The sequence below is a fragment of the Zeugodacus cucurbitae genome, chromosome 5 (assembly GCF_028554725.1).
Source record: "Zeugodacus cucurbitae isolate PBARC_wt_2022May chromosome 5, idZeuCucr1.2, whole genome shotgun sequence".
Classification (NCBI taxonomy): domain Eukaryota; kingdom Metazoa; phylum Arthropoda; class Insecta; order Diptera; family Tephritidae; genus Zeugodacus; species Zeugodacus cucurbitae.
The window spans coordinates 12474676-12500478 of NC_071670.1; the positions used below are offsets into that span (position 1 = coordinate 12474676).

A 25803-nucleotide genomic window follows, 5' to 3' on the forward strand; every position below is an offset into this window, starting at 1 on the left:
ATCAATTCGTGGCACAGCTGCAGCAGAGTTGTGCTAGTGTGAAGTCCTTGGCATAGCTTGTTGTGGGGGAAATTATTGCTTATTTTGCGGGTGGAATTGTGCGTTTCTTAAAAAAAGTGTGAAATAAAATCGTTTTAACGACAGTCAAAAATGAAGTTATTTATAAAATCGGTTTCTATTGTGGGGTTTTGTGAACGTAACTGCTTGGATGAATATTGTATGTTCACAGATTTATAGCTTTACCACAAAAGTGATGGATTGATTGTCCAACCAAGACATAAATTAAAATCATTTGCTAATACTATAGGAAAAAAATATTGATTCAGTACTTTAACTTTCGAAAGTAATAATCATTGAATAGTATATCCACAAGCAACAGACTCGGTAGTAGAAAATTGTATAGATATGTAGCCAAGAAAAATACACTACTTCGCGGTTAGAAAGAATAGAAGTTTTCATTTTTATTAAATCATTGTTTAATAGTTTAGAACAGCTCTCAGGCTCTTTGTTCTTCTCTTCTTTCTCTTCTTGTTCTTTTCATATGTCACTTATAATATGTTGTATTTAATCATATATTTAGCAGACGATACGATTAAATACGGAGCTTGTGATATACATATGGGCATTTCCGCCAGAAGGTCCACCGCAGACAAAATATTAAACATTATTAGAATTACAAAGTTTTTGCATATTTCCATAGGAAAATATTTAAATTTATGTATATTAAATTAATTTTAAATTAATTCATAACCAATTACGAGATATACAAAAGCCATGTCGCATAGGAGCTACTTTTCTCATTTCGATTTTTCTACTGCATTTGTTTTTTCGTCAAAATTGTTAAAGAAACATATCATGTATAATTTTTTGCTTTGTGTAAAACCTTTATAAGGGTACAAAGAGCAAAATAAAATGCATAAGAAAGCATGCGATTGCAAATAACTGTAAGTTTTTGCTCTCTTATTATCCTATATTTTAATGTCCCGTGCAACATCAAAAAGTAACACTTACTACCACTGTAAGTGGTTGTGGTTTTGGTAACTACTTAAAGTTGGTCCCGTGCGACATCGTAGGTGTGGAATTTAGAAATTTAAAATTATTTTTTGTCTTATAAAATTTACTTAAGTATGTAAATAGATACATTTACATTAATTATTTACATATGAGGATGGATGATGGACTTGTTGTTAAATAATTCCGTATTATAAAACAAAATCAACATAAATATTATGATGGAAAAAAATGTCCGTACGACATGTCCCGTGCGAATGTGGTAAATATTTAATTAAAAAAAAACTATAAATTATTTTTGGATGAAATTCATACCAATTTTAAAGACATCCATTAACAACGCTCTATAATCAAAAACATTTGAATATTGCCTCACAATTCGCTGAAATCGCCGTTTGAATCGTTGTTCCCAAAAACGACTTCCATTTTTTGTCCCGTGCGAATGCCTTGGTTTTTTGGAATTATCTTGAAAATGAAAACCGTTCCAAAATCAACCTTAACACTAAATGTATAGCTAATGAAGGGCTATTAAAAAATCCTACTGTCAAAATTAAAAAACATTTTTGTTCATATCGGTAGGTTTAGATTGTCACGTTCGACATGGCGGAAATGCCCATACGTATGTATTTGAATATCTTCAAAATCTAACAGATTTTATGTTGTAGTTGAGCTACTATCAATAATCATATTTATTGAAGAACTTGTTTCCAATATCAAACTTCATTAATCTAAACTGCCCGTTTTGTATATTCAAATTCAATTAAATTGGCTGAATTTATTGTATCAATTTCACGTTTCTAATCACTAAGCCACTTCTCAGCTTGCACGTTTGATGAATCTTTATAATTTTCATTTAACTTAGGTTCCAAATATTTTTACAGGAGTTACTGGATTTTTCCGTAGATTATATTGTCTTTAAGCTGACATTATCAACTTACACTTTGAAAGAAATAGTTTCCATTTTCAACAATTGAGCCGTAATAAGTTTTAAAAGAATATCGTCCGTATGGTAAGTATCAGTATTTTTTAATTAAATGGGTCATCCCATGTGATTAGTAAAAAAAAAGGTATCATAAATTGCTTACTTAACATGTCTAGAATACGGTGGTAAATCAGAATTCAGAAATTCGAAGTCGTTTTAAAGATACAGCAGTTAGAAGACGGAGCTGTTTTTCTCAAACCCGTGCTTTTCAAACTTTCCTCCATCGTATCTCAAAAACGACTTGACCGAATGACATGAAATTTGTGGAGTACATTCAGCACATGTAAACGCATAGAACGCTCTATTATTATTTAAATACCCGGTTTTGCGATACTGGGATTGACTCGGATTTTCAGATTCGAACAAGGGCTGTGTTTCAGCGAACCAAATCTGTTTGTATCGATAGGTTTTAGACTTTTTAGACTCTATTATTTAAAAAAAATTGCATATACTTAAATTTTTTATAACAAAAAGCAAAAAAACATAAAATTCGCAATTTTTTTTTAAATGTCTACCAAATATCCAATTTCTGGTATATTCACTTGATCGTAGTGCGTTCCATCCATTCAAGCTATTAAAACGAAACTAACTTTTTTTCGTTTCCGATAAGAACATCACCCATGTTCTCAAGGCGGAGGTGTTCAGAACGCTGTAACTCCTCTGCTACACAATATTTTTAGCATAAAATGTATATTTATGTATACTGTCCAAATATATGTTGATAAATGATAATAAACTTAAGGTTCTATCTACTAATCGTAGAAAAAAATCCAAAACATCACTAAAAGACAGGGCGTCATATGTATGGGATGACCACCTTAAGATGCATATGTTAAAGAATTCGAAATGCTTAAATAATAAATTAAATATTAATGGAGGTACACAATCAATAGGGACGCATTCCAAAACAAAAAAATGGAAAATATTCTGTATGAAAGTATGAAAGTATTTTATACATATTCTTCTGTTTGCTAATAATATACAGAGAAACCTCTCTAACGGACACCACCCTTGTGTGGCATTTTTACACACATCAAATTAAATTTTTAGAACCCTAGGGCGAACAAAAATCGCTCGATCGCTGAGTGGCCGTCCAAGAGAGGTTTCACTGTATTAGGCATATTTAAAAACATGTTGTTGGTAGCTTTTCGGTTAGCTTGTTACTTATACATTTGTATGCACCCATCGCTAATATGCAGCTAAATTATTTAAAAAAGTACTGTATATTTATGTAAGTGTATGTAGTGTAACTTACGTTTTTCTTGCACGAATTTACTTGTCATATGTGTGTTTGAAACATACTTGCTTTAATTTACATATTTGCTTGATGATAATGCGTCTAATTTTAATATCAACCATTTTAGTTACAGCTACATATATGCCACCATTTTGAAATCACACGCTCGCGTATACTAGTTTAACTGCGTCACTTTTATTATTTTATTAAACACACTTTTCAAATTACCAAACGACCGAAAACTATCACACACGTCATATATTACAAATATAACATATTTTTTTACACAAATAACACTCTCTACACTTTTTATTTCCTTTTTAAAATAAAGTTAATAGTTCTGCACTTGAACGGATGTGGGAAACGCGTTTGCAACTAATTTGTGACAAAGTTGCCAGTTTCATATTTCCGCTTCCTATACCAATGGAAAATTAAGAGCTGCCGGACTACAAAAGTGGGCAGTGGCAGTTTGAATAGCAGTGTAGTTGAAAAATAATTTTGCACGTTTCAAATTTGGTATGCATATTTGCGTATATATTTTTGATTTGCTTTATTTACTTTTGTTTTTTGTTTAAACGCAATGTATGTAGCAGCCAATGTTATTTATGCATTTTAGTTCGTTTTGTTTTTAATTACAATAGAAAATTGCACAGTCATCTACCGTTATTATTGTTATAAAATGAAAACTATTTTCAATATTATGTAGGCTAATTAAAAATATATGTTCATACGTACAGCTTGTACTGTTAATATTTTTTAAAAATAATTATAATTATATGAATAAATTTGCGTAATACAATAAAATATGTATGTATGTGTATGAGTTTACTGCTCACTCATTGTTTGTTTGTTTTCCACTGCTTACATTTAACGTTTCCGCTTTCCGCTTGCATTTAAGTTGTTTCGTACGCGCTTTTTGTAAGTCAGTGTTACATTTTCCCCGACTTCCTTATGCGGCTAGTTGTCATTATAGTAGCTAATGCAACCACTACTGCTGTTTTGTTGTAATTTGTTTAGTTTATTTAAATATTTATTGTGAAAAGTGAAAATTGTTACTATAATGTATGCAAGTAAACGCACTAACTCCAACTTGCGGATTGCTTCTGTGTGAACACTTTATTATTGAGTTGAATGCAATATTTGCTACTAATGTATGTATGTATGTTAATTTTTATTTCAATTTGCAGCTGCTAATGTGTTAAATTTTAACTTTATTTTTCACTTGTAAGTGTTTTTAGTAGTTAATTCTCTATACTTCATACATGTTCACTCAACAAAGCCGTTCGCTGCTGTTGTCACTTTTGCGGCGCCTTTTCGTCTTTTTTAATACTAGCGAATTGCTTCACCTTCAGCATATAGATTTGTTATACATCCACAAGTACTTTAAGCATGGTTTGCTATATGTATTGTATTTGTATTACATCGAATGCAGCAAATCGGAAATAATCAGAACAAAATTGAACAATTTAATTAGTTAAATATAATTTGTATAAAATTTCAAAGTAACTGGGAGTAGTTTGTGTGCACTTCTAACACTCGTTCGAAATGAATAAAACTAGCGAGCGTTATATTTAACTGTGGTGAAACGGCCATTTTGAATGATTTGACATTACTCTTTGGTTGGGAAACTGCACTAGTTAAATTAATTTTAGAAATTCTAAAAATTTCTTAACATAAATTCATATTTAATTTAAATAATATAAATTTAAGTATTTCACCGCTTGAGTTATCATATCGGCAGATATTTAAAGAGTTTACTTTATAAAACTGACTTTAAAAACATGTGAATGTATAGTTAAAAGTGGCATTGATTTTGTTGTGTAAAATAAAATTGAACTCTTAAATGTGCATACATATTAACAAAAAACTATAATAAATCATATATGTAATTTAAAAATGCTTTGTTAAAAAAGCTAACACGAATTAAGGGGTTAGGGGGGTTTCAGAAGCTAAAAATAAGAGTGTTTTCTAAACTTCTTTTTTAAATATATACAATTATATAGTTCATTTGAACAATTCAACATATCAAAGATACATATTTAAAAAGTATTTTGTGAAATTTAAACAAAATAAACCAAAATTATTTCGAAAAAAATAGTTATAATAAATATATAAAAAAAATCCACCTAACCCCTTAAACAACATAACAAATGTGTTTTAAAAAGTCAAAATTGCCTTTTGCAAGGAAATACATATAAACATTAAACTTTAGTTATTTTTTACACTAAAGAATTAAATTAAATACTATATAGGACAAAAGTAATTAATTTGATGTGAAATAATCCAACTAATTGAAAAAATTAGGCAAATATTTATATTCAACTCTAAGTATATTACTTATAGTAAATAATAAAACAAATATTGTTGTTTTCGGGTCTTCCTTTTGAAACTGGAAATTTTTATATATTTATGAAGTTTTTTTTTGTTTTGTTTTCATTTGTGTGTTATATTTATAAACATCATCATACTTTAGGATAGTTAATATTTATAATTACTACTTTCGTTATTCATTTAAATTAACTGTCGCTTGCGTTTTTTATTTTTTGTATAATTAACTTAGGAAACGGTTTTTTAAACGTTAAAATTAATGTTACATTTGCGGTTTTCAAATAAGAGATTTTTCAAACTGTATACTGCTGCTATATAAAATAAAAATAAAAACATAACCAAATGTAAATTAATAAAAAAATGTTGTTACACATACATTGTTGCAATACATTTACCATTTACAAAAAAAATATGCTACAAAGGATTACACACGTCGAGTTTGATCACGAAATAGTTTTGAAATATGAAATTGGGTTCAGCTTTGTTTAGAATATAATAATGATTTATAAAAAAGAATGTGTAAATAATATCATTGGAAGAGCAAACAAAAAATATTACTTAGATAACTAGGTTTCACTTTTTAGACAAAATTAATTTTATATTACTATACACAAACACCAACGTTGTATTGTTGCAAATTTAAATTGTTGTAAATGTAAATTTTAATTTTTTCTAATACCATCTATAATTATGCTCACCAACTCCAACACATTAAATATTTCTGCAATTTAATATTTTTCAATATTTTCCCAACGCCTAATAAACCTGTTTGTCCGTCTGTGTGCAGTGCAGTGTTGATTTAAAAAGACTTTTCAACTGAAGTAGAAGATAATGTATTTCTTTATTTTGCAATTTTTGTGTATTTTTTAATTTACTTTTAATATTTTTTTAATTTACTTTTTCCATTTGTTTAAGCAGTGTTTTAGGTTAACTTTCTTATGCTTTATAACGCTTTATTTTTGCTTGGCGCTTTAAACTACAAATTAATATTTAAATAATGTATTTTTTGTTTTATAAAATAAATAAAAAAATGTATGTATGCATTATCATATCTTGATTTTTTTTTGTTTTAAGAGAAATACATATGTATATATTATTATCGATATATAATGATTGGTTTTAATAATATATGTATATATAAAAAAATATTTTTTAAATGAATCATTTGTGTTTAATAGTAGATAATAAAGTGTAAATAATAGCAATATAATATTTATGTTTTATGTGTTTCGAGTGCGACATTTTCAAGTGGTTACAGACAGCAAAAACTTTTATTGTGGAGAATAGTGTGGAGGCAGACATTTGATTGCAGTTACAACATTGCAGCTGCGTTTATTTGCAGGTATTTGGAAGGGATTAGTTAAGAGCAGTGTTGCAGTGAAAAGACTTACGCATTTATTTGTATTTATTCCAGAAAAAAATATAAAACGCATGCATTTTATACATTAAATTTTCAATCTTCTCAGTTAGTATTTTGTAATCATGTGCCATCGAAAAAAATTGTTTATTTTGTACGCAAATGTTTGCTTTCAAAGTGATACTAAACGCAAGAATTAAAATTTTTCAAATTCATTAATTTTTTTTTTCATTTTCTTAACAAAAAAAAATATTTTATGAAAATTGTATATTACATTAATAAAAAATTAAATTAGTAAATCTTTTTTTTTAATTTTTTATTTGAAAGTATTATTTGTTATTGTGAAGCAATAGTTAGTTAAATTTAACGATTGCAAATACTATCCAAAACTATAATTTTAATATTCACTGATTAAAAACCTTTTGGCTGCACGTAATACGAACATTTTCGAAATACCAAACATGCACAAAAAACTCAATAAATGAAAATAAATCGTAAACAATTTTCTACTGCAAAAGTTTGCACGCATTACACGAAATTTTTTCGCACAAAGCGCCAACACTGTCACTGCACTACATGATCTAGAGATAACGATTGCGCTTGCTAAATCACTGTAAAGATTTTCCAAAAACAAAAAATTCTTATTACAATTCTTCAGAAATCGCACTTGCGCTTAACATATTTTGTTCGCATAACGAACTCTGCCTATTAGAACAACATTGCCGCATGCCCCTCCAATATATAATAGTACATCAGTGTGTTTTAGCCGTGGTGTTTTACATTTTTTTATTATTTATTTATTTGTAAGTATAAATATTTATTAATTTATTTATGCATTTTATTCAAGTAAATGTATGTATATATGTATATGTGTGTCCAAACAGTTGTTGTGACGGTAGACGTAAAACTGGTTATACATAAATGCACTATCCTTTGCTACAGTGCAAATGAATTGTAATCGTTCGGACGCTTCAAAGCGCTTTAAAGAAACCATACAATTTTAAAACAATTAAATTGCATTCAAAGCAATGCTAAGTTGCTTGTTTTTTATTACTAATTTTTGCCAAAGTTTGATTTTTAGTAGTTTAAACTTTTATATAGCATATATTATTACATATTTATGTATTTATATATATATAATATGCGTTTATTGCAGCGTGGCGCGTTGTTGTGTAGTCTAACCTCAGTGAATTGAGTGACAAAATTGTATATTTGTTAAAAAGCACTTTGCGCTGTTGTTGAAAAATATAATTTTTTAAATTAAAACTGTAGTATTTCATAAATTTCCTTTTATAATTTACAAAACACACATGCAAATAATGAACGTTTCAAAAACTGTTTCAAAAATTGCTCGAAAATAATTAATTTTTTATGTTGAGAAACGTACGACACATTTTTCGAACTAAATCTGCTTACTATTAGTGACACACGTTTCATAAAGTTAACGCAAAATAAACATAAAGCATGTTGCTCTCCTTTCAGAGAGACACAAATTTCTTGATTTCTATGTGTTTCAACTTTATTTTGTTGTGTTGTTGTTGCGCGCTTATCCAAAGTATTTCATTATAAAAGCACATAACTTATAACAAATATTTGCATACAATTTCACAACCACACGCTGCCAACGCGTACTGCGTACATACCTAATAAGTAGTACAATAAATGGGCTAGTAGCCACTAAAGTTGCTGCCTTTCAACTGTTGTCATGCTCCTGACACTTGCTTCTATGCACACCTATACTTTTCATGATTTATACGCGCTTCATAGTGCCAGATTTTCATAATTTTCTATTCATTTTTCAGTTATTCATTAAACTTTTGTATTTTTGTTCTTTGTTTTTCGTTTCCAACTCTTTATACTTTTCGACCCGGTTGCTACGTCTTACACACCACTTGAAAACGTGCACATTTTTTTTATACCATTCTTTTGTTTTCATTAATTAAATAGTTTTTTAATATTCTTATCGTATTTAATTGTTGTTTATTATAATTTTTTTGTTGCTCTCTTTCACCAAACATTGAAGCAGAGTTTTATACCTTTTTTGGGGGGAATATTAAGGATACGAAAGTGTTGTTTTACATTTTCATGCTACAACTTTTTTTTCATTTTTCTGCACACAAAACAATTGCACATCTGTTCATAAACGAAAAACTGAAAACTACAGTTTTCTTGCGCTGCCGTCAGTAGGTTTTTAATATTTAACCGTAAGGAAGTTTTATTTTTAGTTAATGCGTTAATTCAACACTGAACACACTCTTCTATGTATTTATGTCCAAATTAAAAGTCACATTGTGCCGTTAGTTTTTGCACTTTTCAATTTTTACCGCTACAAAACGCATTTTCGCTTATGCCAAATGCGCCAATGTTTGTGTACATTTTCATTTATTTTTTTTTTAACTTTATTTGTTTTTTTTTCATTATTATTACTATGTTTTTGTTGCGCATTTACGCATTTTCGCTACTCAAACAATTATAATAATTAGTTGTTTCTGTGTTTATCATTGTTTTATTGCAAGCTGCAATTTTCGCATTTTTTACCATTGTTTACGTAATTCTTATATATTCTTCATTTTTTTTTTTACTTTTTATTTGCGTATTTCTCACATTTCTGCTCACAAACTTTATACGAATACTGAAATTCCTTTAGTACGTATTGTGAGCTTTCTGTTTATTCATTTATTTATTTATATGCTTGTTCTTACTGTGTTGGTTTACTGGTTGGCATGTGTGTGTACGTGTTGGTGTGTGGTCGCTTGGCTCATTCAATTACCTCGACTTCCACCACCACCCGCATTGTTCGCATAGTAGGGTTTATTCATTTGTCCGCCGCCGTTGGGGCCGCCAGCTCCGCCACCGCCATTGTTTGGACCACCAGGGCCACAACCTTGTCCGCCACCACCACCGTTGGGACCGCCGCCCACATTGCCACTATTGTGACCGCCAGGGCCACCTTGTGGTCCATTGCCGCCGCCACCATTACCGGGTGGTCCACCAGGTCCTTGCCGCATATTATTTTGCCGTTGGCCTGCTTGTGATTGCTGTTGTTGCTGCTGCTGCTGCTGTTGTTGTTGTGACTGTGGTCCACCTTGTGGATGTTGTGGATAATTGTTAGGACGCTGTATCGGCGTTGGATAACGTCCTTGACCACCTTGGCCGCCAACACCACCGCCGGCGGGACCACCTTGTACACCTGGTGGACCACCACCACGACTGCCTGGCGGCATGTTCTGCACGTTACCGCCGCCACCGACACCGCCAGCACGCTGTTGCGCGGCTTGCTGCTGCTGCGATTGAGATTGTTGTTGAGCTTGCTGTTGCATTACTTGATTTTGCAGATCCCACTGTGGCAAAGGAGACACAAAATTACAATTACTTTTTAGTATTTCGATAATGAAGCTGAAGACATCGTATTATATATCAATTTTTACTTACGCTGCCATAGTTTTTGTGGTGCGGTGGACTGGGTTGAGATTGCACCTGTTTGGCCAAACTTAAACTGACGTCAGCGCCGAGTGGGCTCTTCAGTTGGCGTCCCATCTACATATAAATGCATTTAAAAATAAATTAAATTTGCCTATATAAATGTTTCAAAAAATAAAATTTTTTTGAGAAAAGTAAATATTTCTTTTACTAAAAAATATTTTTTTATGAAAGGTAAATATTTTTTTAATACAAAACATTCCGTTTTTAAGTTTTTTCCATTACTTACCGAGTCTTGCAGATGACTTTGTCCTTGTCCAGATTTCATGTATGCGGCCGCGGCAGCTGCATGCTGCTGTGGCGTTGGTCCTGCGCGAAATTGATTAATACTCGCCGCCGTCAATAGCTGCGAATTCATAAATTGTGTATTAAAATTGCCCATTGTGTGTTGCGACTGTGGGCCGGGTGGGCCCTGTGGTCCCGGTGGTCCATTCGAACCGGGCGGTCCGCCTTGATGGCCGCCATATAGACCAGCCGCAGCGGCTAAACCAAAGTTTTGCGCACCGGCGCCTGCGCCTTGTGGTGGTGGACCACCATAGAATGCCGGTCCGTTCGGTCCACTAGCCGAATTCGAGTAGTAACTATTCGATTGCAATTGATGTGCGCCTGGTGGCCCCGGTGGACCGCCTTGTGGATGCTGCGGCGGTGGTCCAGGATACAGATTCATATATTGTTGCGCTGCATATGGACCGCCACCGCCACCACCCTTCGAACCGATCGTGCCAAGTTGTTGCGATGATGGTGGTGGTTTTACCGAACCCACAGACGACATCATCGAATTGGAATTAGAGGAAATTATCGTTACAGCTTGGGCATTCGGATTGTTTAGCTGTTGGGAATTTGGATTGCCGAATGGTGATGGACCGCCGCCCATGCGGAACTGTGACGTTAGACTGGAATACATTTCGGGTGTGGGTCCACCAGCCATATTGGCTGTTGTTTGCATCGCATAAGCATTAAAGGGTCCACCAGCGGCCGCTGCTGCCGCTGCACTATAGTGACCAGGGAAACTGTGCGCCGCTGCAGCGGCTGAGAATTGTGAGCGACTCGAATGATCGAGTGAATGGAATGGTGCGTAGAGGCCAGCCTGTGAGGGTGGTGGTGCCATTTGCGACGAATTAAACACGACCGTCGGTGGACTGGGTATACCGGTGAATTGTGGTGATGCTTGGTAGAAGGATGGCGGTGCTGCGTGCAATTGTTGCTGTTGCGCAGCTGCTGATTGTTGATGCTGTGCCTGTTGTTGTTGTTGCTGCTGTTGCTGTTGTTGTTGTAAGTTAGGTGGTGGTGACATGCCCATCGATGAGCCATGATGCTGTTGCAATTGTTTTGCGGCAGCAGACGCCTGCTGCTGCTGTTTCACAACATCTGGGTGCTTGAGCACCTGCTGTTGCTGTTGTGCAGCGGCAGCGGATTGCGCCTGCTGTTGTTGTGTCTGTTGTGGACTGGGATAGCCGACGACACTGGTCGGATCATCGGCGCCGCCCACCACAATACTGCCGCTCTGTGCGAACTGCTGTTCGAGTGGTGTGGCGACGTCGAAGGGTGACCCATGGCTGCCGTAACCGCTTGGCACTGGACCAGGCGAGGACAGCGAGTGGTGTTGGTGTTGATGTTGGTGCAATGGTACAGCAGCGACTGCATAGTGTGGCATATGCTGTTGCTGATGTTGTTGTTGCGATGCTGCAACAGCGGCTACAAATGAAGCAGCCGCCGACATGTGTCCGCTGGGATCAACCACCTCTAGTTGTTGTTGTGCTTGTTGCTGTTGTTGTTGCTGTTGCTGTTGATGCTGCAACTGTTGTTGGGCTTGTTGTTGTGCCTGTTGCTGTTGTTGGTGTGCCACCTGCTGATGTTGTAGCGCTGACGAACTCGCTTCCGATGTCATTGGCGCTACACTCTCCCATACCTTCTTCACGCTGGCAATTTTCATATTCAAGTCGGCTGTCGAAATTATATTCTGAGTCTGCTGTTGTTGTTGCTGCACCTGCTGATGTTGCTGCTGTCCGACAGTTGTGACGGCTACTTGTTGTCCAGCCACGTTAACAACTTTGGATTCATTCTCATTTGGCGACTTGTTGGGCACCGTCGATACGTATGACTCAGTGGCATCACCAAAAGTGAAGCCCAATTTCATGTCTTTGTCGTAGTCTCCCGCTGTGGATACAACCACTCCGCCGCCAGGCACTGTCGGATCATTTCCTTTGGCGAAAGACATCTGCGACAGCGCATTGCTCAACGTTTCAACGGCGGTGACACTAACTCCGCTGCTGACGGCTGAACTCAGTGACTCGTTGGAGCGTTTAAGCTGGGCTGCCTGCGCTTGCTGCTTATAGTTGGTGTTCTCGAAGATAATCGTATTGACGGGAGCGCCATCCAGTAGTAGTGTGCTGCCGCCGCTGACGACCGCATTCGGTTTATCATTGGCGCCGGCGCCCATTTTCGCCTTGTCCATCTCGCTGATGGAAGTGCGATGCTGTGCGAGCGGCTGTTGACGTACCGCATTCATTGTAACGGCATTTGTATCCGATTTACTCTTTTGTAGTTCAATATTCTGTTTTTGTTGTTGCTGTTGCGTAGCAACACTTTGATTTGGCAGCGAAGTGCTATTTGTAGGCTTGAAGTTGCCACCGCTATTGGCACCCCCTAGACCGGGTGGTGGTTTCGTCACCGTTTGTTGTTGCGATTGCTGGTTGGGTTTGGTAGCGCCAATGGCAGATGCCGATTGCGAGGTGGGCAGTGAGGCCATTGGTAAATCTTGTTTCTTGGCACCAACACTAGAACTGCTACGTTGCGCTGCGGACAATTGACCTGAACTATTGCTGCGTTGTTGTTGTTGCGTCTGTTGTACAGCGCCGCTGGGTAAATCTTTTTCTTTGGATGCGGACTTACGTTCGCGTTCGGCGACCTCATCCGTTTTAGTGCTCGAAGTACTCTCTTTACGAACTTGGGCGCCCCCTCCACTATTGCCACCGAATTGTTTGGGTGGAGTGGGGGTAGTACCTTTCTTCTCTGCTTCCCCAACCACACCGGCTTTCTTGTTTTGCTGCGCATTTGCAACGCCTTGTGGTGGAGCCTGTTGCTTAGCGCCAGTTTGTGTGCGCGTCTTTTCATCTGCAGATGGTGTCGTAGTCAAATTGGAATCCTTAACTTTGGAAAGTCCAGCGCTCAACGCTAATTGATTTTGTTTCGTTTTGTCAACATCACTTCCACCGCCTGTTGTTTCCGACTCGGAACTACGCTTATGGTCCTTATGATGTTCGTCGTAGGGCTGTCGTCCATAATGACGACCTTGACCGCGACCACCGCCATCATTACGTCGATATGATGATGATGAGCCACGATCACCACGATCGCCGCGATCACCAATATTCGCCCCACCGCCACGACCACGACGTGATGGCTCACCACGTGGTGCGAAACCTTCTTTTGAGTTACGTTCTTCACCGCCACTACGATGCCCACCGTGATCTTTTCGTGGTACTTTGGGACTTTGCCGATCACCACGACGACCACCACCACCGTACCCCTCTTCATCGACATCCTCAGAATGTTCCGATTCGCTGGCTAGTCGCGGCTCATTTGGGCCATAGAAACGGCCACCACGTGGACCACGAGGATTCCAATCGCGGACACCACGGCAGCCAGGATAAGCACGCGGACCACGTTCCCGATCTCTGTCCCGATCGCGATCACGATCACGTTCACCACCTCGATCTCTACCGCCGCCAACACCACCACCGCGTGGACTGGGTCTTTTAGGCTCACGCTGCGGTTGACTTACGGCTGTTAAAGACGCTGCCGAACGATTCTCATCAACCTGTAGTTTGCTATCATCCGTCGATACGGATTCCTTTCGAACTCCTGAATGGATTGGAGCTGCGGAATTGCTACTCTCACTTTCTTTACGCTTCTTGTGCTGAGATTCAGAGTCTGTGGTCTGTTTTGTGATCAGTGGGCTCTTCTCTTCGCTAATCTTACTAGATAGGACTGCGTCTCCACTACCTGTTTGATGTGGTTGCTTGGGTTTCTCATCACTCGACGACTCAGAGCGACGTAATATTTGAGTTGGTGCAAAAAGTGTGGTTTGTTCACTTTCGCTGCGACGATGTGGTGCTTGGTGTTGTTGTTGTTGTTGCTGATTTAGCTGCTGTTGAGATTGCAATTGCTGTTGTTGGGAGTGTGTATGTTGTTGTTGCTGTTGAAGTGGCGAAGTTTCCTCCTCCGACACACTCTTCTGGGTATGTGGTCGTTGCAGTATTTTTATGGGTATTGACTCCTGGCTATGCGTCGAGGAGAAACTCTCTTCACGTTGGCGCTTCAGCTCGGCATCCGTCTCTTCAGCCCAAGACGACACAAGTGCGCCACTGCCAAACTCCTTCGAATCATTCAAACTACTGTTGCCACCATACTTGCTAGATTCATCGTTAGACGAAACGCTGGTTTTGCGTTGCGAAGTATCTGATATACTGCGTGACAACTGATTTTGTGACAAGCCATTGCCGCGCATATAATCATCACCGCCCCGTCCACCACGTCCACCATGATAGCGTGGTTCGTCGTCGCGTTCACTGTCATTGCGTATACGCCCATAGCCACCACCACCGCCGCGCGTATAATTGTCACGATAATCGCCACGACCACCGCGTTGCATCGGACCACCGTTACCACCCTTCTGCATGTAACGGCCGGCGCCAGACTCATAGGACGAACCTGCCGAGCCCGATTTATCTAAACCACTACCCAACGGGCCAGACGCTTTACCATTGCCACTTAATGCGCCACCGCTAATCGGTGGGCCACCTAGCTGCGCTTGCATTTGTTGCTGCTTCTGGAAGCGTGGCGGCAAATTCGACTGGAATTGTGCCGAAAATATTGGTTTGCCACCAGCGCCAACACCTTGTGCGCCGACACCACTGCCTGGGCCACCACCACCACGTTCGCCACGCACATAGTCACCGCCGCCACGCACATCACGTTCACGTGTATCATAGCCACCGCGTGTATTGCCGCGTTCGTAGTCCCTGTTACCGCCACCGCTGCGACGTATATTAAAATCTTCCTCACTGCCACCGCCAATTGAGGGAGGCGGAGTCGGTTGTTCCACGGCGTCACCGCCAGCGCCTGTAGTTGTTGCGCCGGTACCACCACCTGCTGCTGCTGCGCTCGCCGCCTTCTTATTATAGATCTTCATTTCAAGTTCTTGTAATTTACGTGCGGCCGCTTCACGTCGTTCTTTTTCGCGTCGCTCCTCCTCCTCTTTGCGTTGCTTTACACGCTCGTAAACGGCAGCGTCCAAAGCAATACTACCCGCCGCACTACTGCGATGTCCATTCTGCTGACGTGTATCCTCACAATCGACCGACTTCTCGCGTTCCGCACTGTCACGTTGGTCCTTAATGCTACCACTACGTTGCCAATTGTTATTCACGCTGCTCGCATTGGAGTTCTTACGTAGCTCATGTGAACCGCCACTACTGCCCGCCGACTTATTGAATGCTGGCCGATCACGCTCCTGCGTTGGCGTATGCTCTTCAGGCGATTCATCATCTGAGAATGTCAGTTTTTTCGTGTAATCGATATCATCCTGTTTGGTCCAACTATCATCGTTAGCTATAGCATTGAGGCGTTCCAGATCTTCTTCGCGTATAATTGGTCGTTGCATTTGGACCACTTCTGGTTCAATGATAAATTCTTTGTCCTTTCGTATACCACCGTTGGGAGTTTGTGTGCCACCTAATGGCGGTGTGGCCAATTGTGGTGGCCGCTTGGGTATTGCAGTTGCTGCACGAAAACTACTAATTACAGGCGAACCGGAGCGATAGTCCTGCGCTCCACCACCACCATTGCCACCAGTGGCACGTTGTTGTGAACGCAATGTACCACCACCACCACCCGTATCCTTGCCACCAATACCGTTCTGATAGGTTGGTGGTGTTTGAGAGCGTGGTCCGTTGCTGCCACCACCCCCGCCACCGCTTCCAGATTGCGGCATTGGTGCACCGCGCTGCATAAACGATGGCATTAGCTGCAGGATAGGCAACGGCACTGCTGCACCTGCAGCATTCGTATTCTGCGTTTGGGGGCCCTGGCCCTGTTGGTTCGACTGGCCTTCTACTGTGCCCTTGCCGGATTTCTCTTGTTGCTGCAACCAGGTGTTCGCATCGTTTTGTGGACGCAAACTTACTTCGTTCAGTTCGCGCTGTTGCTGCTGCTGTTGCTGTTGTTCGCGGTGGTGATGATGCTGTTGTTGCTGTTGATAAGCGTAATCGCTGCCACCGTCTCCGTCGCTGCCATCTTTGTAATTGTGCGCATCGTAACGCTGATCGTGTGCGTGACGACCACCGCCACCACTGCCATGTTGCTGCTGGTTGTTGTAGTCTCGTTGGTGTGTATGGTGATTTTGCTGATGTTGGTGATGGTGCTGCTGCTGATGATGGTGATGATGATTTTGTTGCGAATGTTGTTGTTGTTGATGATGATAATGTTGTTGCTGTTGGTTCGCATGCTGATGATGGTGTTGTTGCTGTTGTTGGTGATGATAATGCTCCTGTTGTTGCTGATGCTGTTTGTTTCGATTCGATGCATTGCCACCGCCGCCGCCGCTGCCACCACCACCACCACCGGCGCCGCCGCCAACTGTGCCATCTAACGTTGGAAATTCGTATTGAAACTGTGGACTCTGATAGAGTGGCGGTACCGATGATTTGCCCCCACCACCACCACCACCGCTGCCCTTGCCACCACCGGTCATGTCGTTGCCCGTTGTCACAGCAGACCATGTTATTGGCGAGTTTCGTTGCTGCTGTTGTTGATTGGCGTGATTCGCTACTGAAGAGTTGCGCAACTGCTGACCGCCACTACCGCCAGTGCTTACACTTGTCGAATTGTTCACAAGTTTTAAACCACCGACGCTGTTACTAATGCTATTGTTGTTGCTGTTATTATTGTTGTTACTGTTACCAAGTGCGGACTTGTTGTTGATGTTCTTCAATTGTTGTTGCTGTTGTTGATTATTTACTGCTCCTGTGGGTGTGTGTGTTGTTATTTGACCGCCGCTCGTTGAGTTGACTGTAAAGTGCGGAAGATAGATGTGCAAAAAATACATGGTTGCATAAATAAAGGCGTTATAACTAAGCGTAAGTCAAATGAAAGGCAATGCGCCATAAAATTTCATAATTTTTCCAAAGTGCTGCAATAACTTATGGATTTTATTATAAGGAATATAATATGAAATGTGGAAATTTTTACAGTTATAGAGTTTGTGTTATTCTGCATTACAATTCATGCTTCTGACACTGAAGCAGCACTACAAAAAAAAGCTACTCCTCCACTATTACATACGTGTTTTCAATTATAATTTTAAATGTTGTTTAACGAACATCAAAAATTTACAAATTATTATATTTTCACTTATAAATTAAACATACCTTCTTGTCCGGTTGATGGTATTAGATTGTTATTCGTATTTGGCGAATTTGTTATTTCAGCTTTCAGGGATGGTAAATTAGCTGGTGGACGCCTTGCGGACGGCACTTTGCCCAAACTTTGCATTCCATGTTTACGTGGCACTTGATTCTTTTGTGCAGATGGTTCAGCTGGTTCACCCTAAATGTGCGAGAAACATTTGAAGAAATATGTTGAATGCCACCGACAATAGTTAAAACACAATAAATTTAAATAAAATATAAACATAATAAATTTTAAATGTTTTTGTTATAGATCCAAAACTTACGCGACTATTTTTGTACATTCGATTTATATCGAGTGCTGAGAACTTGGGCTTGGCATTTCGCTCTCCCCTACTTCCCCCCAGTGTACTCATGCTGCCAGTAGATCCTCATTAGCGTTACCTCCCCCTTGCGCCGCACTCACTTCACCACTTCTACTCTGCGAGTACTGCAGCTCGTTGCGCAGTGTTTTATATTCGTTTGTTTATCTCTGTTTGTTGTGTTTGTAACTGTGATATTCGATCGTTAGTCCGTACGCTAGCGGCGACAAACAATAACGTCAATTTCAAATGTCAAAGCTAATGATTTGACTATATTTTATAACTGACTGGCTTATATTATTTTAGATGTCACGTTTCTCTGCTTTATATTGAAGAAGATACAACGCTCTTACGCTTTTCTGCTATATAATAAAACAGTAGTAGTTCAATGCGTTTTTTTATACACTGGCGTGTCTACAGCTTCGTATGTTCTTTTGAAAGTGTATTTTTTGTGAAGAGTCTTCAAATCAATTGCTCAAATTTCTTTAAATAAATAAACGCTTGATTTTTCGCTTTTGCTTTTGTTCAACACTTTTGTTTACTGCAAACTTTTGCTTATAAGACTGACGGGATTAAAGTTGGTGCTTTCCGACCACGTTTGTGTCCAAAGTGACAAATTTGAAATTAATCCAGTTTCAGCATACACCGTTAAACGGTCGTGTTTTGGAGGTGTATAAAGAGAATATAATTTTTGGCTTTTAAACGTATATGAGATTAATTTTAACACTTCACAATGCCGTATATTGACTTGTAGAGGCTCTGGTACTCTTTTAACGGCGGAAAAGCCGCTACGTGTTTTGTCTTGATCTACCACAATAAGTTGAACTATTGTGGTGCTGGAGAAACTAATATATTGTTGTATGTGTTAGATAAATAAAACTGTCTACTGCTGGCTCCAGACAATTATTAACTCTCTTATAAATCCGTTCCTCGTAAAAAGGGATCCTTTTGCTACTTTAAATCTATATCCTCAGTCTTCTTTGAATTCTGAAAATAAGAAACGAAAAATATTATTTTTTTTGTATAAATATTACTTTTGTATATATTAAGAATGTAAGTGAAAATGAAAATAGCAATTTACTTAAACTTACAACCTTACAATTTAACAAATCACTACTTTAACAGTCCAATTAAATAAAGGATGCAAATTCATTGGTATATAACAAATAAAATGTGTTGCTTTTGTGTTGACAGCAATTATTTTTTTATATCAGCCGCAGGTCAATGCTCTATGGAAGCGTATGTAATGCGCTTTCAAAGATATTATGAGTTGGAATACGATATTTAAGAAATTTATTTTATAGATCGGAAAACTAATAAATTGGGTATACAGAAAAATTGTAGATGGATAACACAAAGCGAACTAGTTAATAAGTATATTGAAAATAGTATAACCAATGGATAAGCTGCTCACACATACTAAAATCGAGCCACTAGTGTACGTATATCAGAGAAGTTAGTGAAGTAGACAGCACGTCAACTTAACCACTGATCTTACTGCTTTAAGACACAATAAATGCAGATTCACATGGCATTGGCCGTGAATACACATTCACGAGAGTGCGCTGCCCCACAAACAACCAACCCATACGTTAAAAAAAAAAGCGGATATGCGTTGTATATACGTACACGTAGAACCAACAGACGGTGCTGTATTGTTAAAACAGGTGTAATATTGTTCCAGTACGGAAAATTTGTGTAATATAGTAAGAATCAGCGATACTAAATCAGGGCCAAGAGGTATGAGGAAACTCCAGCGTAAATATAATAATAAAAATAAGGTTAACAACACTTAACAAAACAGCGGCATACTTAGGTAGAGGCAAATGCATAAAAATGTATTTAAATAACAAAATATTTAGTTAAAAAATATATATTATGCAACATACATGTTTTGAGTTTTAAAAAATGTTTAATATTAACATAAATTATTTTAAATTATTAATATAAACAGAAAACTAATTTAGCGAATTTAGGAAAAGAGAATGAAGTTACTTTCTTAGAGAATACAGACTACACAAAACATGCAGAGAAATTCAGAAGTGTAAGCGGGACAAATAATGCATTAAAGTGAATCACTATATTATGACAGCTAAAACAACGAGCGAAAGGTGTGTGTAGAAGGATAAAGAAACGATTGATGCACTCGACTGCTAAGTTAGCCTAATGCAATCACTTTTTTCTGTGCACTGCTGCTTTACAAATAATTTAGGTTTATGAACAAGTAAAAAAACAAATTATATTAGTTTAAACTTATTAACCATCAAACGGAGAGAGTTTGAACGGTTTATGTTACTTGGAACTATACTGTAAAGAAGACTTTGAAATTAAAGCAATTGCAATATATATTTAGGCAAAATATGTACTAAAAAATAAAATGTTTAAAGGGAATGAAAAAAACATGAAAACCATTAAACTATGCATACACAAATATGCAAGTGCATTCAAACAAAGAAATCGAAGTGCATACATGCAAAAGACAAATTAAGATATAAAACAGCAAACGAAAGAACGCGAAGCCCTCTTGCAATAACTATAATACCTCGGAAGTACGAGTTGTGCAGGCAAAGGATTAATGTCTACATTATATACACGAATTTTTGTATATTTAAGAAAACTAGTCAATGAACTGTCCTAAAAAATTTCAATGTTTTAGTTTAGTTAATCCTAACTTTTGAAATTTGTGTAATGCGTTTGTGCAAATACAGGTCGTGGAGCGGTAGCAAACGGAAAACACCACCCTTTACACCTCCCGCAGTTACTTATTTTGCTGCTACCATTACCATATTCTGCCATTAGAAGAAATTTGAACGTCACACATTACCACTACTACAATTCTTATAGAGTGATACTTTTCACTAAAAAAGACATTTATAACGAGATTTCCAGTTATTCTTACAAATTATTACTACCTTTTACGTTTCTTTTCCAAAACACCAAACGTCTTCGGCGTTTTCTAACGACACTTATTCAATAATTCCACTTTATCGATGTGGTAGCCGCAACCGCTTGGTTTCGTTGGTTTTTCTTTTCTTTTGCTTTTGTTGGCGGAGCTCCACCACACTATACCAGAATTGAAAATTTCTGCTTCTTCTTTTCGGTGATTTTTTCTCTATGAAGACACTTTTCTAATGCAAATTTCCGCAAGTATATCATGTAATATATACATCAAAGCACACACTCAATCATAAACAAATTATAAAATGCTTGTTAATACAATTTTTCACACAATTTTCAACGTATTTATAGTGATATTTCTTTTTTCTTGCAGTAGAAATTTTATGATTCCGACACGAAAATTTTTTCCGTTTCGCACTCGTTTCTGTCGTCTTTCTGCAACTACTTTTCTGCTTCGTTTGCTCGTTGAATGGTTTTACAACCGCTGCAATTGCTATTGCCGTCAATGCGATGAATTGTTTTGTTGCAAAAGGTTAACTATATAGGCATCCTTATCTCACATACACCTTATGCATGCAAGACAAACCTTTTTCAAGCGAAATAAACAGAGAATTTTGCGTTGCCTAAGCTATGCTCTCTTTTCAGCAAACAATGTTGCGTGGGAGTGAATAAACTGACGATACTACAGCAGCAAGTATTGTATACGTGATGTGTCAAAGTGAAATTTGCAGAATTGATAGCATTGCCAGGTAACAAAATTGATAAACTTATGTACACTTAACTAAATGAATGGAATGCAATGTAATAGTTATTTACACTTAGCGTATATATTAATTTTAATTTTAACTATTAAATTAGATATATTTAATATTTAAAGTTGTTACTCAATTATTTACTTTTCACATAAAATTTTTCTTAAACACACCTGCTGTTGGCAACACTTACAATTCTTGATTATAGTTGAATGATCTTTGCAATTGCAATGTGTAATACGTGACTTGTCTAAAGGTAGTAACAATTTGCTTGAACCATATATATAATTTAAAACGTATATTTTATGTAAACATACTTTTCATTCAATACAAACAATAAATACTGTCAATTTTGACGGCGCTATCGATAGCAAATCTTTGGTGTTGTGCCGGTTCCCACAATGCATTCGCATTCGCACAAACAAAAAGAGAGATACCAACTTTAAATGAAAACAAAAACTCTTCTGTATTCTAGTATATATATTGCTTACCCTTTCTCTCGACGCTTGCACGCGAGTTCGTTGCTCTCCTACACAATTCACACCCGTTCAATCGCGTTGCACCTTTCGCACTCACACACACACACGAGCACGCAATTTTAATACTATATGCTACGATTGTGTGTGTGTGCGTATGTCACCTATATGCAAGCGTACCGTGAAAATGCTGTTGAGTGCAAAAAATTCACCCAAGTACTAGTACTAGAAAAAATTTGCGTTGTCTTCTTTACGCGCACCGTACTTTCGTAAACGTTTTACTCGCTGCCTTTCAGCAGTGAACTCGCCTACTCCTTCGATTCGCACTTTTTTTTTCGCTTTTAGCTGCCTGCTCCAATTCTTCCACCCCTTTTGATTTTATTTTTCTTCTTTCTTCAGCTACTTCTCTCTGCAATTATATACATACATATGTATCTGAAATGCCGAAGAGGTGTTGGGTGTGAGGGGAGACTGGACCGAAGAGGAAGCAGAATCCAATGAGAATCTTTTTTTTTCTTTCGGCTCGATAGAAAATTTGTTATAACTTTTATGCGTTTCGTACACTTTGCAAATACACAGAAACTATTAAATAACTTAGCCCGTATGTTTAGCTGTGACTTGCACACGTTTTTGCGTTGTTTAAAGAATTATTTAACAGCGTTTTACCGTCTACCGTCACAAACAGGATAGAACACTTTCTTGCGGGTTGTCACAATTACTTAAAATGGCGTGTAGCCTGTTCGTACTCTACTTTGCTCTTTCAAATAAGAATACTGCGTTGACATATTAAATGCAACGGCGTTGAGTGTGTTCAGCATTGTACCTGATTATTGAATATTGATGAAAAAATCAGCAAATGGAATGTTGAAGCTTTTATACATTTTGCATGTAATTTATATGCAACCATTAATTTTATGATTACTCTAACTTAATAAGCATAATTCATTAATACAATTAAATCGTTTAAAACAATTTGCAAAATTGATAACAACCAACAAACATATCGATATTTATAATCGTTGAAGTTCCACCACTAAATATAAATTTAAACAGAATCGTTTGGATAAAATTTGAAAAGTTCGAAATTTCAGTTTCCGGTGCAAGATAAGTTATTTAAATCGCGTTTTGGCGTATTCTTTATGCACTGATTATTTCGTTACCTCTAAAGTACTATAAAGAAGTCATACAACAGATATAAACAAAAGTATATAAAGCAGGATTGTATTTGCTAAAAAAATAGTGTGAACGAAATAAGCAGCGTGTGAGGAGATTGCTAAATAATTGAAATTAAATTAAACGAATCGTGTATATTTCAAATATAACATGGAAAAACGCGATAAGAGTTGGGACATTGACGCAACAATGAAATTAATTAAAAAAGTCGAACAGCACCGTTTGCTGTGGGATACACATGACATTGATTTTCTGAATATTGTGAAGAAACGACATGTTTTCAGTGAGATTGGTTTAGAATTTGGTTGTATTGGTTCGGAAATAGAACGCAAGTGGCGCGAGTTGCGAAACCAATATCGACGTGAAAAATTGCAATACAACAACTTGAATGCAATGCCCACATGGTTTGCCTATGAACATATGCGCTTTGTGGATAATCAGGATTCGGTAAATTGGACAAATAATTATGACGTAACAAAAAATCGTACTATTCTTTCTATTAATTTCATTACTTTCAGTGCAACTCCTTGACCATGGCACCAACCTCACCAATTTCCGCAAACTCATCGATTGCGGAAGCTTCGAACGCATTTTTCCGTACATATAAAATACAGAATGGTAAATTCCCTTTAACCAGTGACACAATATCCGACGTTGAACAGTCACAATTAGCTGATCGTGATTTGAAATTTTCGCTGAAGGCGTTGCAGCTAAATTACGAAAAATTCAAGATCCTCGCATACAGCTGTGCGTACAACGCGATATCGATAATGCACTCTACGATGCATTAATGAAAAACGTTGTGCCGAAACGTAACACAATCGGTGCCATTACAAGTGCCAGTAGTAACAATAGTAGATATAAATCGTGTAAATACATTGTGCCCGGTATGAGCTCGTTTTTTAATTATTACCACTAAAACAAAACAACAAAAAAACTAACAACTTCGATTTTACATATAGTGGTAGTACGGCACACAACACATGTGTAACACTTTACACTGGCATGCTGCTGTGGAGCTGCTAATGCAAATGGACAGACTGCCTGCTTGAAAATTGATTGCTAATAATTTGTGAACAAATATACACTAGAGATTCTGTTGCCACTATTATTTAATAAAATTACAAAATTTTCAGCAAATTTTATGTATTTTATTTGCACTCTTTCTAACATGTTGTGTGTTGTAGCTTTTCATACACTTTTGTCTTTCATTTGGACATGCTCTAACATGTTTTTGTGCTGGTCCTAAATTGTAGACTGTTGCTTAAATTGTACAAATAATTAATAATTTACGTTTTTATGTATTTATTTCGATTTATTTTTTATTTATATTATATATTTGCTTTGTGTACATGTTTATTCATTTTAAAATCTACTGCAATTGCCAATATTTAATACTTTTACAATTAACAACTAACCTAGCAGTGTATGCACATCACTAACTTTATATATTTGTGTGTTTGCATGCATGGTTTTTAAGTTTACTTAGGTATTGTATACAATAAACTATATTAAATTAAAAGTTACGTATATATATGTATGTAATGGTAGTAAATAGCTTTTTTTTCTATAAATATATTTATATATTTGTATAAATAATTTTTCATTTGCTGTTACCGATTTGTTTAACATATATGCATTATAATAAATATTATTTATAAAGTTTTTATTTTGTTATGACAAAAATTGATCACAATAATTGGTGTACATTAAAGTGGTGAGAGCGTAGAAGGCTGTTTAATTGTAATGTAAATAAATGTAAATATTAATTAAATTCAAAATTAAAATATAAAACATAGTAGATACTATGTCAAGAGGCTAATGATCACTACGAGGGAAAATAGTTTATTTGGAAACTGCTGGAAGGCACAAGTACACATAGAGAAATGAAAAAAATTGTATAAATTCTTTTTTTACTTAATAAACAAACTTTAGAGACAAAAACATTTTTAATTAATTAAGAAAATAATTAAAGGCATGTATAATATAGTGGCACGTAACAATAATTTATAAATAAAAAAATATATAGAATAAATAGAAAAAAAAAATGAGAACACAAAAAGTTTAGAATATACATTTTTTTAAGTTTAAAAGCAGCTTAGTTCACCGTTATTCCAAACGTTTTTTCGTTAAACACGCTACAGTCATGTAAACGCTTGTGTGCATTCGAGCATAAATTTCATTTTTTTTATTATTTATTTATTTTTTATTCAATATTTTTTTTTTTGTTTTCCATTCAACAATTTTTCGGCGACAAAATCTGTTTTAAATTCTTTAGTCAATTCTTAACATTGTTTATAACAGCTAATTCGAAATTATTGTGTTGTTCTTTTATTTT

General features: G+C 36.8%; 2 protein-coding genes across 4 annotated transcripts; one reads left to right on the top strand and one right to left on the bottom strand.

Annotated features, from left to right (window-relative positions):
• Positions 1-110: 110 nt before the first annotated feature.
• Positions 111-23022, bottom strand: LOC105218398 (uncharacterized). Of its 2 annotated transcripts, XM_054230715.1 has the most exons (8): positions 22308-23022; positions 21079-21278; positions 18131-19153; positions 17826-18003; positions 10625-17466; positions 10348-10452; positions 9686-10256; positions 111-4627 (listed from the first exon to the last, which is right to left on the bottom strand). In XM_054230715.1, the coding sequence occupies exons 3-8, from the start codon at positions 18218-18220 to the stop codon at positions 4614-4616; spliced, it is 7800 nt and encodes a 2599-aa protein (XP_054086690.1). In that variant the 5' UTR covers positions 18221-19153; positions 21079-21278; positions 22308-23022; the 3' UTR covers positions 111-4613. The 2 variants fall into 2 exon arrangements, with proteins under 2 accessions (XP_054086690.1, XP_028900084.2); XM_029044251.2 differs by lacking the exon at positions 21079-21278.
• Positions 23023-23319: 297 nt separating this feature from the next.
• Positions 23320-24605, top strand: LOC105218397 (uncharacterized). Of its 2 annotated transcripts, XR_008471196.1 has the most exons (3): positions 23320-23912; positions 23984-24352; positions 24428-24605. XR_008471196.1 is itself a non-coding variant. In XM_011193958.3 (2 exons), the coding sequence occupies exons 1-2, from the start codon at positions 23616-23618 to the stop codon at positions 24254-24256; spliced, it is 570 nt and encodes a 189-aa protein (XP_011192260.2). In that variant the 5' UTR covers positions 23320-23615; the 3' UTR covers positions 24257-24605. The 2 variants fall into 2 exon arrangements, 1 of the variants encoding a protein (XP_011192260.2); XM_011193958.3 differs by having other exon boundaries at positions 23984-24605.
• The last annotated feature ends 1198 nt before the right edge of the window (positions 24606-25803 follow it).